This window comes from Callospermophilus lateralis, chromosome 16, assembly GCF_048772815.1.
Source record: "Callospermophilus lateralis isolate mCalLat2 chromosome 16, mCalLat2.hap1, whole genome shotgun sequence".
Classification (NCBI taxonomy): domain Eukaryota; kingdom Metazoa; phylum Chordata; class Mammalia; order Rodentia; family Sciuridae; genus Callospermophilus; species Callospermophilus lateralis.
This window is the reverse complement of record NC_135320.1, coordinates 11,770,760-11,785,963: the sequence shown is the minus strand read 5'-3', so window position 1 is coordinate 11,785,963 and position 15,204 is coordinate 11,770,760. Positions and strand designations below refer to the sequence as shown.

Sequence of the window (15,204 nt, the reverse complement as noted above, 5' to 3'; positions counted from 1 at the left end):
ATAAATGTTTTAAACCCCCTAAATAATTATCAGTGGATTCTTTTTTCCTTATTCAAGATTAGATCCTTATCTTTCATGGTACACAAAAGTCAATTCAAAATGCATCAAAGAATTGGGAATTACCAGGAACTATGAAACTTCTTGAAGTAGGGTCCACACTCCTACAGATAGGCACAGGCAACGACTTTCTCAATAGAAACCCTACCTGCCTTAAGTTCAGGAAATAATGCCAAGAATTACTAGATGATGAAGATTTGGTCCTACTTTTTCTTCTATTAGGTCTCTGGTCTAATCCTTGGGTCCTTGATCCACTCTGAGTTGAGTTTTGTGCAGGGTGAGAGAAAGGGGTCTAATATCATTTTGGTACATGTGAATTTCCAATATTCCCAGTACCATCTGTTGAAGAGGCTATCTTTTCTCCAATATATGTTTTTGGTGTCTTTTTCTAGTATGAGATAACTGTATTTATATGGGTTTGTCTCGGTCTTCTACCTAATAAAAGAAAAAGTAGGACCAAATCTTCATTATGTTGGCTTAGGACAAGAAATAAAATCAAGAATCAATGATTGGATGGATTCAAACTAAAAAGTTTCTTCTCAGCAAAGGAAACAATAATGTGAAGAGAGAGCCTACAGAATGGGAGAAAACCTTTAACCACATGTACCTCAGATAGAGTACTAATCTCCAGAATATATGAAGAACTCAAAAAACCTAATAACCCAACCCATAAATGGGCTAAGGAACAAGGAACTGAACAGACAATTCACAGAAGATATACAATCGATCACCAAATATTTGAAGAAATGTTCAACATCTCTAGCAATTAGAGAAATGCAAGTCAAAACTAAGATTTCATCTCACTTCAGTCAGAATGACAATTATCAAGAATACAAGCAACAAGTGTTGGTGAGGATGAGGGGAAAAAGGTACGCTCACATATTGCTGGTAGGATTGCAAACTGGTTTAACTACTATGGAAAGCCGTATGGGGATTCCCCAGAAAACTTGGAATGGAACCCCATTTGATCCAGCTATCCCACTCCTTGGTTTATACCCAAAGGACTTAAAATCAGCATACTATAGTAACAGCCACATCAATGTTTATAGCAGCTCAATTCAGAATACTGTGGAACCAACCTAGAAGCCCTTCAACAGTGGAATGGATTAAAAAATGTGGTACATATACACAATGGAACATCACTAAGCTTTAAAGAAGAATAAAATTATAGCATTTACAGGTAAAATGGATAGAACTAGAGAATATCATGGTAAGCGAACTAAGCCAATCCCAAAAAACCAAAGGCCAAATGTTTTCTCTGATAAGCAGATGCTGATCCATAATTGGGGGGCGGGGTAGGGAAGAACAGAGGAACTTTGGCTTGGGCAGGGGAAGTGAGGCAAGGGGAGGGGATGTGGGGGTGGGAAGGGGGTGGGAAGGAGAGTGGAATGAGACAGACATTATTACCTATGTACATGTATGATTGCATGGATGGTGTGACTCTGCATTATGGACAGCTAAAGAAATGAGAAGTGTGCTCCATTTGAGTACAATGAGTTGAAAAGCATCTGCTGTCATATATAACCAATTAGAACAAATAAAGAATTAATAAATGGGATGGCATTTCAGTTAAAAAAGCTTCTGTACAAAGGGAATAATTAAGAATGTGAAGAAAGAACCTAAAGAATGAGAGAAAATCTTTGCTAGCTACTCTTCTGACAGAGAATTAATATCCAGAGAATATAAAGAACTCAAAAAACTTAATAGTAAAAAATTTATTAATACCCAATTAATAAATGGGCAAATGAATTTAACAGATACATCTCAAAAGAAGAAATACAAATGGCTAACAAATATATGAAAAAGTGTTCAACATCTTTAGGAATTAGGAAAATGCAAATCAAATCTACTCTGAGATTTCATCTCACTCCAGTCAGAATGGCAGCCATTAGGAAAAGTAGCAGAATACAACAGTCACTAGTATGGCAATATGTAAAAACGTGGATGTGTAACCGATGTGATTCTGTAATCTGCATATGGGGTAAAAATGGGAGTTCATAACCCACTTGAATCAAATGTATGAAATATGATATGTCAAGAGCTTTGTAATGTTTTGAAAAAAGAATAAAATAAATTTAGAATTATAGCTCCATTCAAAAAAAAAAAAAAAAAGAATACAAACAATAATAATTGCTAGAGAGGATGTGGAGAAAAAGGAGCACTTTTATGCTGTTGGTGGTAGTGTAAATTAGTACAACCACCTTGGAAATCGGTATGGAGATTTCTCAAAAGACTGGCAATGGAACCACCATATGATCTAGCTATACAACTCCTTGGAATTTATCCTAGAGAATTAGAGTCAGCATACTATAGTGATATATGCATACCCATGATTATAGCAGCACAATTCACAATAGCCAAATCTTGGAACAAGCCTAGGTATCTATCAGTGGATAAATGGATAAAGAAAATGTGGTATATCTACACAATGTATTTTTATTCAGTTATAAAGAGGAATGAAATTAAATCATTTGCAGGAAAATGGAAGTGAAATAAGCAAAACTCAAAAAGTCAAGGATTATATGTATTCTTTCACAGGTGGAAGCTAGAGAGGAAAAAGGAAAAGAAAGGTGGGGGCATGAAAATCAAAATCTCATGAAAATCAAAGGGAGATCAGTAACTGAGAGGAAAGGGACCAGAGGGAGGGAGGAGGAGAGGGAAAGGGGAAATGAGGAATGATATTGGCCAAATTGTATTGCTATACTGTGTGCATGTATGAATATGTAATAACAAATCCCACCTCATGTACGATTATATTGTACCAACATAATAATATGGAAAAAATTCTTCACTGAAGAGCTATCCTGTTCCTCCTTTGTCACTTACCAAAGGGTCCCTCCTTATTGCCCCCTTGCCTGCTCCTTTACATCGACTGAACACTCTTTAGGAACTCTGGTCCCAAGGGTTTCACCTTTTATCTGACTGGAATAACTAGACTTCACTTTTGTCCTAAAGCAGAGTATTCTTGGTAATTTCCACCTTACTGGCTTCCCTGATGGCAGCATTTGTAGTGCAACTCCATGGTATGATTAGTTCTGAAAAAAGAAGGGGAGCACACAACCTGACCCCACTTACTCAGCTGCTCACACAGCCACTATTTTTTCCCCCATTGGCATGTACTTTTGTTAAGTGTCCACTGTCCTGTATTAAAACTAGATGAATCATAGTCCCTGATTTCAGAGGGTTTATTTATAGTTAATTGGGAAGAGGGAAATAAAGAAAACTCATGTGGGATTATTCTAAAGGCACTCACAGTCTCTCTCAGGGAGGAGGATGTTTGTTCAAAGACTTGCTTGGGAGGATCTGTTTGATTCAGCTTTATGTGGAGATGGAGCTCATCTGGCTCAAGCTCTTTAGAACCTGAGAGGCAAAAAATCAGTACAAGGGTAAGACTACCAAGACAGCCAGCTGGCTACACTAAGTACTTTGGGTCTAGCAAATGCTGAGAGACAAGGCAGAGTAGGTCACTTGACAGATGCAAACACAGGAGAGGAACAGCAAGGTATAACAGCTCACTGGGGGCAAGAAGTCACCTTAGGTCAGACTTGATCTTATGCTATTTGTGCTTCTTGGCCAGAGGCTGTGGGCTTGTATTTGGCCACCCCCGCAGATACTGCCAGGCTGCGTGCTATCTCCTTTGGCTCTTCTCCCTGCTGTCATCTCAGCAAAGCACATTCCAGAGCTGCAATCTGGTTAGGAAAGGTCTAATGTGACCAGAATGCTGCTCCAGGGTGCAGCTACAGGCCTGAGAGTAGGAATACAGATAGTTCCAGATCTCTAGCCTCTTTAAAGAGCAAAAGTTTCCAGGGAAAAGAGGGCAGGAACTGTGAGAGGAAAATTCCATGCCTTTTATATAGGGTCACCTTGAAATCATTCTTGATCTCGACAGAGAACAGGTGCTGGAAAATCACCCCAGCCAGGTTAAGATGCAAACTTAGAATTAAGGTTGCACATATGTCAGGATATGATCCTGGAAAATTACTTTTGCTATCTTCATTATAGTATCAAAACTTTACTACCATAACTGCCTGTACTTACATCATTAGGCTGTTGTCATTCCCTTTCATTGTTTCCTTAAAGTCTATTACTGGTATAATATATTGGAAAAGAACATGGAAAATTTCACTGCTGTTTTCATGTTATCCATATGTTTACTAAAGATTGTGTTCAAAGTATGTAGCTATAATCGAGAACATCAATTATTATGAGAATTTAAACTACATGATCATAATTGCTTTGAAATGTTCTACACCTTTGATTTTTCTATGAAACATTTGAAATTTTAATCAGTTGTATCCTCACATTAGACTAATAAAGCAATAAAAGTGTTAAAAAAGGGATAAGGGGCAGAAAAATGGATCAAATGTCTGCCATTCAGAAGGGAAGAAATGACATGCATAAAAGGACATAATGTAGTATACATTGTAATAAGTGCCCAAAATGATAGATTTAACTGAAACATATTTGGGGACATAGTATTTCCAGAAAATGCAATAGTAGATACTACTTCTGCTACTATTAAATATAATCCTGGAGGAGATCCAAGATGGTGAACTAGAGCAGAGGAAACATTGTTTCTCAGTGAGGCAGTCATGGCTACCAGCTGATCCCCTAATGTTTACCCCCAATTCCTCTGCTTTGATCACAGCCCTCTGCCAGCATATAGCCTGCCTTTTAATCACAGATCACTCACTCTCTGATTGCCACTGATCTTCTGCCATTTGCCATTTGCCTGCTCACTGCCTGCCTTTCACCCACCCATCACCTGCTGATTGCCTGCCATTAGCCTGCAGAATTTCAGCGCATCGCCCGCTGCCCTCTGCTGCTTGGAAGTCCATTGTACTCGCAGGTTTGGATATGCAGGGCTGCTGCCATCTTGGAACAGTGACCAGGGCCTGTAGGTTTGCTGCTGTCACTACCACCATCTCGAAGGTGTGACCACCTCAGTCTGGGGACACTGGCCAGGGCCTGGAGTCCTGTTGGGGTTACCTGCAGGTCTGATTACACCTGAGGTCTTTCTACTGGATATGCTAGTGGCCACCATCTGGCTGCCTCTTTGCAGGGTCTCTCCTTTGTGTGAGCACATTCCTAGTGGTCTTTCTGCAAGTTGAAATGGCATTGACATTTTGGGATTGCAGCAAGATAGAGTCTGGGGAAGCTGATGTCCAAGTCTGTCAGATTGAAGCTGGGTTTGTGTGGGACAGTCTGGGTCTGGCAAGTCTGTGGAAAGCCAGCGACTAGGGGCATTTCTCCTGGTGAGAGCACAAATTGGAGAAACTGGAGAAAACTGGCTCTCTCCAGCTTAGTGAGTCCAGAAGTGCATGGGGAAGAAGGAGAGGTCTACAACAGGTGGGATGATTTGAAGAGGGTGTGAGAGCATCTTGCTATTAGTTTGCTCAACCACTGGTCCAGCACTCACCAGACTGGAGCTACCATCAAACTTCAGATAGCCTCACCTATCTGCAGAGAAGGGAAGCTGAGAAAAATTTTGAAAGCCAACAGAAACATTCATTCAATTTCCCATTGAGACTTTTCTTTTTTTTCCATTCCTTTCTCTCTCACATCTCCAGCATCTTTGACTCCAAATATTTTTCATGCATCAATTTATTGAGGAATGGGATGTCTGAATAGTATAATACAGTTTCGTTGCATATTCTTATATTTTTACAGTTTTAAAAAAATCTATATTTTTTTCTCACCCATCTCTATGAATTCTCTCACTTCTCTAATACTAACAGCCAACCTTTATTAATTCCTCCCTCACTTTTACTATATATTTTACCTGTATCTTTTCTCCTTCTTCCTCATAAAAATCACACCTTACACTACTTCTGTTCCCTTATTTTTCATCATTTGAAACGGTAAATCCTTTTAGAAAACTTACTATTTATACTGTAGGCAATAATTGAACACATAATTTTTGTTTATTGCAACAAAACTGTAGATATCTTAATAGTAACTATTTGGATTAAGGTTGTATATTGTTTGCATTGGGTGCTGTTAATATTGTCTCCCCCTTAAAGGTGAGGCACTGGAAGCCTTCAGGGATACTTTAAGACTACAGGGAAGAAATTTTACTGCCTCAGTTCCACACTGCTAGATGGGAAGACACACAAACAACATGAAAAAACAAAGGAACAAACTACCTCAAATAAACCAAGATGTTCCAACAACAGAATCCACAGACAACAGAGTAGAAGAAATGTCAGAGAATGTGTTTAGAAGGTACATAGTTAGACTGATCTTCAAAATAAAGGATGGTATTGAAGAGAACATACAGGAAGTGAAGGGTCACTTCAATCAAGAGGTAGAGATTATAAAAAAGAATCATCAGAAATCTTCAAATGAAGGAAACAATAAACCAAATTAAAAATTCAATGGAAAATATCACCAACAGACTAGACCATCTAGAAGACAGAATCTCAGGCAATGAAAACAAAATATATACTCTTGAAAATAAAGTCAACCGCACAGAAAAGACGAAACATCTTTCAATAAATTTCCAATAAATATGGGATAACATAAAAAGACCAAATTTAAGATTTATCAGAATAGATGAAGGAATGCACAACCTTTTCAATGACATAATATCAGAAAATTTCCCAAAACTGATTTTTCAACCTAGACCCTCAATGGCAGAAGGTCCTGGAATAACATATATCAAGCTATGAAAGAAAATGGATGCCAACTGAGAATTTTATGTACATCGAAATTAAACTTCATATATAAAGATGAAATAAAAACCTTCCATGATAAACAAAAAGTAAAAGAATTCACAACTAGAAAGTCTGCACTCTAGAACATTCTCAGCATTATATTTCATGAGGAAGAAATGAAAAAAAAAGGAAATAATAAATGAAAAGCAGCAAAGGAAAGAATTACACCAAGCAAAGATCAATCAAAGGAGAAATTAATTCTAGTTAAAAACCAAAAATAAACCCAAAATGACCCGGAATACAAATGATCATATCTTAATAATAACTGTGAATGTTTTTTTTTTTAAAGGACAGAGAGAGAGAGAGAGAGAGAGAGAGAGAGAGAGAGAGAGAGAGAGAATGAATTTTTAATATGTATTTTTTTTAGTTTTCGGTGGACACAACATCTTTGTTTTTGTATGTGGTGCTGAGGATCGAACCTGGGCCGCACGCATGCCAGGCGAGCACGCTACTGCTGGAGCCACATCCTCAGCCCCTAACTGTGAATGTTAATGGCCTAAAGTATTAATCTAAAGACATAAATTGGCAGATTGGAATTGAAAAAAAAAAAGACCCATCAATATGCTATCTTCAAGAGACTCACCTCCTAGGAAAAGATATCCACAGACTGAGGATGAAATGTTGGGAAAAAAACAGATCACTTACATAGATTATAAACAAGCAGGGGTTTCCATCCTCATATCACACAAAGAGGACTTCAAACCAAAGTTAGTTGGAAAAAATAAAGAAGGACATTTCACTCATATTGCTTATGGGATCCTACATCAACAACATGTAACAAGTTGTAAATCTATGTGCCCCAAAACACTGTCCAAACAATGGAGAATCTACATACATCAAACAAACCATTCTCAATTTTAAGAATCAAATAGACCATAACACAATAATACTGGGTGACTTTAATATACCTCTCTTACCACTGGATAGATCTTCCAAACAAAAACTAAACAAAGAAACTGTGGAACTAAATAACACAATCAATGATTTAGACTGAACAGCCATATATTGAGTATTTCATGAATCTTTAAAGGAAAACACTTTCTTCTCAGCAACACATGGATCTTTTTAAAAAACAGACCATCTGTTATGCCACAAAGCAACTCTCAGAAAATACAAAAAAATAGAAATAGTATCCTGTATTCTATAAGATCATTATGGAATGAAAATAGAAATCAACAATATAATAAAAAATATAAGTTACTCCTATACCTGCAGACTAAATAACATGCTATTGAATGACAAATGGATAGTAGAAAAAAATCAGGGAGGAAATAAAAAAATACTTAGAGGTTAATGAAAGCACCAATACAACATATGAAAATCTGTGGGACACTATGAAGGCAGTGCTAAGAGGAAAGTTCATTGCACTGAGCTCATACATTAAAAGAATAAACAGTCAACAAATAAATGACCTAACACTACATCTCAAAGCCCGGGAAAAAGAACAAATCAACACCAAGAGCAGCAGAAGACAGGATATAATTAAAATCAGAGCCGAAACCAATGAAATTGAAACAAAAGAAAGAATTCAAAAAGTTGACAAAACCTAAAGTTGATTTCTTGCAAAAAACAAATGAAATTGATAAACCCTTAGCTACCTACAGTGATGGAGAGAGAATGCAAATTACTAAAATTCATGATGAACAAGGAAACATCACAACTGATACTACTGAAATACAGAAGATAATTAGAAACTATTTTGAAAATTTATACTCAAATAAAATAGAAAATCTCAAACACATCAACAAATTCTAGACACATATGATCTACCTAGATTGAATCATAAGGACATATACAATTTAAACAGATCACTTTCAAGCAATAAAATAGAAGATGTCATCAAAAGCCTACCAACCAAGAAAAGCCCAGGACCACACAGATTCTCATCCAAGTTCTACAAAACTTTCAGAGAAGAATTAACACCAATACTTCTCAAATTATTCTATGAAATAGAAAAGAAGGGAACCCTTCCAAACTCTTTCTATGAGGCTAGTATCACCCTGATACCAAAGCCAGACAAAGACACATCAAGGAAAGAAAACTTCAAACCAACATCTGTGATGAACATAGACACAAAAAATTCAATAAAATTCTGGCAAATCACATACAAAAAACATTTAAAAGATAATGCACCACAATCAAGTGGGGTTCCTCTCAGGGTTGCAAGGTTGGTTCAACATAGGGAAATTAATAAACATAATACATCACATCAATAGACTTAAAGACAAAAATCATGATCATCTTAATAGATGCATTTGACAAAATACAGCACCCCTTCATGTTCAAAACACTAGAAAAACCAGGGATAGTAGGAACATACCTCAATATTGTAAAAGCTCTCTATGCTAAATAGATATGCTCTCAAGGCCACATTATTCTAAAAGGAGAAAAATTGAAAGAATTTCTTCTAAAAACTGGAACAAGACAGGGATGGCCTCTTTCATCACTTCTATTCAACATAGTCCTAAAAACTCTAGCCAGAGCAAAATCAGATAAAAGAAATTAAAAGGATTCAAATCGGAAAAGAAGAACTCAAACTATCACTATATGCTGATGACACGATTTTATATTTAGAAGATCCAAAAAATTCCACCCCCAAACTTCTAGAACTAATAAATCAATTCAGTAAAGTAGCAGGATATAAAATCAGTACCCATAAATCTCACGCATTTCTATTTATCAGTGATGAATCTACTGCAAGAGAAATTAGGAAAACTACCCCATCACAATAGCCTCAAACAAACAAAACACATAACAACAACAACAACAACAAACAACAAACTTTGGGAAACAATCTAACAAAAGAGGAGAAAGACCTCTACAATGAAAACTACAGAACAGTGAAGAAAGAAATTGAAGATGACCTTAAAAGATGGAAAGATCTCCCATGCTCTAGGTTAGGCAGAATTAACATTGTCAAAATGGACATATTACCAAAAGTGTTATACAGATTTAATGTAATTCCTATTAAAATCTCAAGGACATTCTTCATAGAACTAGAAAAATCAATCATGAAATTCATTTGGAAAAATAAGAGACCCAGAATAGCCAAAGCAATCCTTAGCAAGAAGAGTGAAACAGGAGGCATCACAATACCAGAGCTTAAACTATACCACAGAGCAATAGTAACAAAACCGGCATGGTATTGGCACCAAAACAGACATGTAGACCAATGGTACAAAACAGAAGAGACAGAGACAAACCCACATAAATATGGTTATCTAAAAGATGCCAAAAGATACACTGGAGAAAAGATAGCCTCTTCAACAAATGGTGCTGGGAAAACTGGAAATCTACATGTAGCAACGTGACATTAAACCTCTATCAAAATCCTGCATAAAAATAAACTCAAAGTGAATCAAAGACTTAGGCACTAGAACAGAAAACCTGTGACTAATAGAAGAAAAAGCAGGCCGAAATCTTCATCATGTCAGCTTAGACTTGACTTCCTCAACAAGACTCCTAAAGTGCAAGAAGTAAAATTAAGAATCAATAAACGGGATGGATTCAAACTAAAAAGCTTCTTCTCAGCAAAGGAAACAATCAATAACAAGAGGAGAGAGCCTACAGAATGGGAGAAAATCTTTACCACATGCACTAATCTCCAGGATATATAAAAAACTCAAAAATTTAACACCCCCCCACAAAAAAAAGAAGAAGAAGAAGAAGAAGGAAAAAGAAGAAAGAAGAAGAAACAATAATACAATTGATTAACAAACATATAAAAAATGTTCATCATCTCTAGCAATTAGAGAAATGCAAACCAAAACTACTCTAAGATTTCAATTCACTCCAGTCAGAATGGCCGCTATTGAGAATATAAACAACAATAGTGTTGACCAGGATGTGGGGAGGCACACTCATACACTGCTGCTGGGACTGCAAATTGGTATAGCCAATCTGAAAAGCAGTATGGAGATTACTTGGAAAACTTGGAATGAAACCACCATTTGACCCAGCTATCCCACTCCTCAGTTTATACCCAAAGGACTTAAAAACAACATACCACAGGGACATAGCCATATCAATGTTTATAGCAACACAATTCACAATAGCTGAACTATGGAACCAACCTAGATGCCTTTCAGCAGTGGAATGGATAAAGAAAATGTGGTACATATACACAATCGTATATCACTCAGCCTTAAAGAAGAATGAAATTATGGCATTTGTAGGTAAATGGATAGAAGTGGAGAATATCATGTAAGTGAAATAAGCTAATCCCCCCAAAACCAAAGGCTGAATGCTTTCTCTGATAGGCATATGCTGATCCATATTTAGAGGTGGAGGCGGGGGTAGGGAAGAATGAAGAAACTTTGGATATTGCAGAGTGAGTGAGGAGAGGGGAGCGACTGTGGGGGTGGGAAGGACAGTAGAATGAGACAGACATTATTACCCTATAGAATGTATGATTATACTACTGCTGTGACTCCCCACCATGTATAGCCAGAGGAATGAGAAGTTGTGCTCCATTTGTGTACAATGTGTCAAAATGTATTCAACTGTCATGCATAACTAATTAGAACAAATTAAAAGAGTTAAAAAAATATATATAATCCTTACCTTTTGGGAGGGTCCAACCCATAATGCAGGACCATAAACACAAATTAACTCCAAATGTATTGTAGACCTAAATGTAAGGGCACAGACTATAAAACTCTCAGAAGAAAACACAAGAATTTTTTGTTACCTTGGATTAGGCAATAGTTTTTTAGATTTAATGCCAAAAGCATAAGCAGCAATAACAATAATAAAAAAAAAAGATGTTGGATGTTGTGAACATTATAAACCTTTGTGTTTCAAAGGACGCTATCAAAAAGTGAAAAAATAGGGCTGGGGATGCGGCTCAAGCGGTAGCTTGCTTGCCTGGCATGTGCGCTGCCCGGGTTCAATCCTCAGCACCATATACAAACAAAGATGTGTCCGCCAAAAACTGAAAAAATAAATATTAAAATTCTCTCTCTCAAAAAAAAAGTGAAAAAATACATTGTAGAAAAAATATTTACAAATTCTATTTGATAAGAAACATGTATCCAGTATATATATAGGACTCAACTCAGTAATAAAAATAACCAAATTAAAAAAAAAAACAAAACAGGCAAAGGACTTGAAAGACTTTCCTTTAAAGAAAATATACAAATAGCCAATAAACACAAGAAAAGATGCCTAATATCACTAATAAAAACCACTATGGGAAATACAAATCAAAACCACTAGACATACCAGTTCAAACCCATTGGATGGCTAGAAATTTTATAGCAGACATGAAGAAACTGGAATACTCATACCTTGCAAGCAGGAATGTAAAATGGTGCAGCCATTTTGGAGAATAGTTTTTCAAAGGTTTAAACGTTGAGTTACCATATGGCCCAGCAATTCCACTCTTAATTATACACCCAACAGAACTGAAAACATGTCTACACAAAAAACTTGTACAAATGTTTACAATAGCACTATTCATATTAGTCAAAAAGTGGAAACAACCCATATGTGCATCAACTAATAGAGTATGGTATATTCCTAAAATATGTTATTAGGGCATAAATGATGCACTTATATATTTTACAATAGGAATAAACCTTGAAAACATGCTAAATAAAAGAATCAGTCACCAAAGAACACAAACTATATGATTCTGCTTAAATGAAATGCCCAGAATAGGCAAATTTTTAGAAATATAATATATTAGATCAGTGGTTGTCAGGAATTGAGAAGAATGGGGGCTTGGCAGTAAACTGGTATGGGGTTTCTTTTGTTTGGGGGGTATCACAAAACTGTTCCCATATTATAATTATGATTGAATAATTCAATAAATATAATTAAAAATCATTAAGTTGTACAATTTCAATAGATCATATTTATGGAATGTGAGCTTTATCAATAGAGCTCTTTTTTAATTTTTAGTAACTGATATAGGTTTTATTTTATTTAGTTTTGGACATATTATATCTTAAACTTTATTTTTAAAAATTTGTTCTAATTAGTTATACACGATAGTATAATGCATTTTGACATACTGTACACAAATGAGAGTTAATAAAACTGTTTTAAAAACAGGGAAGGGTAAGATAGATTCTCTTAGCTTCCCTTTAGTCAAGTTCCAATTTCTATATATCTCTGTGTATATGGTAAAGAACAATAAGAACTAGCTATGTAATTCATGGGCCCTTATAATATTCTACGCTTTGCAGTAAGTCAGAATGGGAACAGGAAGACTGGCAAAGAACATAAACGTTCAGTATTTAGCCACATTTCATGTGCACAATTAACTACATGTGGTCAGAGGCTCCTGCAAATCCAGTGGAATATATAACACTTACATCATAGCAGAAGTTCTATTAGGCATCGCTGGTGTTCAATGTTTGAAACGGCAACCTCTGAAAGCCACCGATTTTTTAATTGCTATATTTACTCAGGTTTTCAAGACTTATAAAACAATGTAGTTAAATGGTCTTTTTAGGTATGGTGGTCGTATGTCTTGGCTTTTCTAGAATAATAACAATATATCTTACTTTTTATATTACTTTCAATAATATGAGCCATTAAAGTAAAACTTAAGGTAACAACTTCAATTTTTAGATTTTTTAATATAAATAAATAAGCAGATAAAATCCTTCATCATATCATTTGTCCCAAATTTTGATACAAGAAAAATATACATAACAATAATCCATACAGCCTAGAAAGTGCTAGAGGCAGAGTCCCCCTTTCTTGAACCCTTTGTCTGGTTGACTCTCCCCACCCATGCTTGAACTTTGCCATGCAATTACTCACCGGGGCCCAGGTAGATCAGCATGCCCTGAGCTAGTATCCTGTAGGCTTCCAGTGCCATCTCTGCCAGGTAGTGAGTAAACTCGCTGCACCACTACTTGGACCCCCACTCCTGACCATGGGGCAGCTCCTTGGCTTTCTACCACGTCCAGGAGAGAATCCCTAAGGGGGGATTCAGCTGTGAAGTGCTGCTTTGCCTTTTCATGCCTGATGGTCCATTCTGTGCCTGTGGTGGCCAGGTCACTATATACAACCTGGCCAAGACAAGCAAAGAAAGCTACTTCAGTTTATAACATCATTCTTCCCAGCAAATGGCACTGTTAAGCAATCTCCCAATAGATCTGCAGTACAGTGAAGGAATGATAAAGATAAAAGAAAGAAACATGTGGTATGTGCCTCCATATCCTGATGAGGAGGGGAAGGTGGGCAAGAGCAGTGTGATCACAGCACGAATAGTTCTGCTATTGAACCACCTCAGGGTAATTTAAAAAAATTGTCTTTTCAGAAGTAGCAAATTCAACTTGAAAAACTAAAATACAAAATAAAAGAATGACTGAGGTTTGATGAAAATGAACCATTTTATTAAGTGCTTATTAAGGTGAAGCATTTCACATGCTCACGTGTCCTCCAAACAACTCTATATAATCTGTCCTTTTCATATTAATATCCTTATCCTCACAATGATCCAATGTGGGAGACAACAGCATTTATGACCATTTTATAAGGAAAATTGAGACTACCCAAGGTCACCTAGCACAAAGTGGTTGGGGGAAGATTTGAACCAGGACATGTGATTCCAGAGTCCATGTTCTTAACCAATATGCTACATGGCAGCTCATTGACACTGTTATAAGAATATCATGCTAAGAGAAATAAGCTGGACCCAGAAAGTTAAAGATTGAATGTTTTCTCTGATCTATGGAAGAAGGAAAAAAAAAAGATAAGAAAAGGTGGGGAGAATTCCATAAAAATAGAAGAAAGATCAATGGGGTAAAGGAAGAGAATTAAGGGAGAGGAAGGAGGGACAGGATAAGGGAAGAATAGTGGAATAAATCTGATCTAACTTTCCTATATACACATATGAATATACCACAGTGAATCTCATCTTTATGTATATCCACAAGGCACTAATTAAAAAAGCATATAAGTAACTAGCAGAAAGATCAGATGAATACAGGGAAGGGAACGGGGAAGGGAGGAGGGAAGGGAAGGGACAGGGGAATTACTAGGGACTGAATTAAAGCAAATTATATTCCATGCTTTTATAATTATGTCAAAATGAATCCTAATGTTAAATATAACTAAAAAGAACTAATAAAAAAATGGAAGTACAAAAAATGTACTTTCTTTTGGTATCTTTATTTTATTTTTATGTGGTGCTGAGGATCGAACCCAGTGCCTCATGCATGCGAAGCAAGCACTCAATCACTAAGCCACAATCCCAGCCCCCCAAAATGTACTTTGAACCATGTTTTTAATATGAGTACATCTACTTAATGTTTATTTTTAATATATTATTTACACATTATATATTTATGATATATATTTATAAAGTAAATACATGTATATTTTATATTTATATATGTGTATGATCATTCTTCTTCTTATTATTTTTCATTATTATTATTATTTTTTTATGTAGCACTGGGGATAGAACCCA

At 36.2% G+C, this 15,204-nt stretch overlaps 1 protein-coding gene across 5 annotated transcripts in view; it reads right to left on the bottom strand.

The window, feature by feature from the left end:
- Spidr (scaffold protein involved in DNA repair) overlaps nt 1-15,204 on the bottom strand; it is a 384,856-nt gene that overhangs the window by 104,533 nt on the left and 265,119 nt on the right. For 4 of the 5 annotated variants that reach the window (XM_076835428.1, XM_076835429.1, XM_076835431.1 and 1 more), the window contains one exon: nt 13,548-13,798. In XM_076835428.1, coding sequence (XP_076691543.1) covers nt 13,548-13,798 — 251 coding nt within the window. Of the gene's footprint in view, nt 1-3,310; nt 3,338-13,547; nt 13,799-15,204 lie in introns of those variants that run through there. The other variant, XM_076835433.1, reaches the window with a different exon arrangement.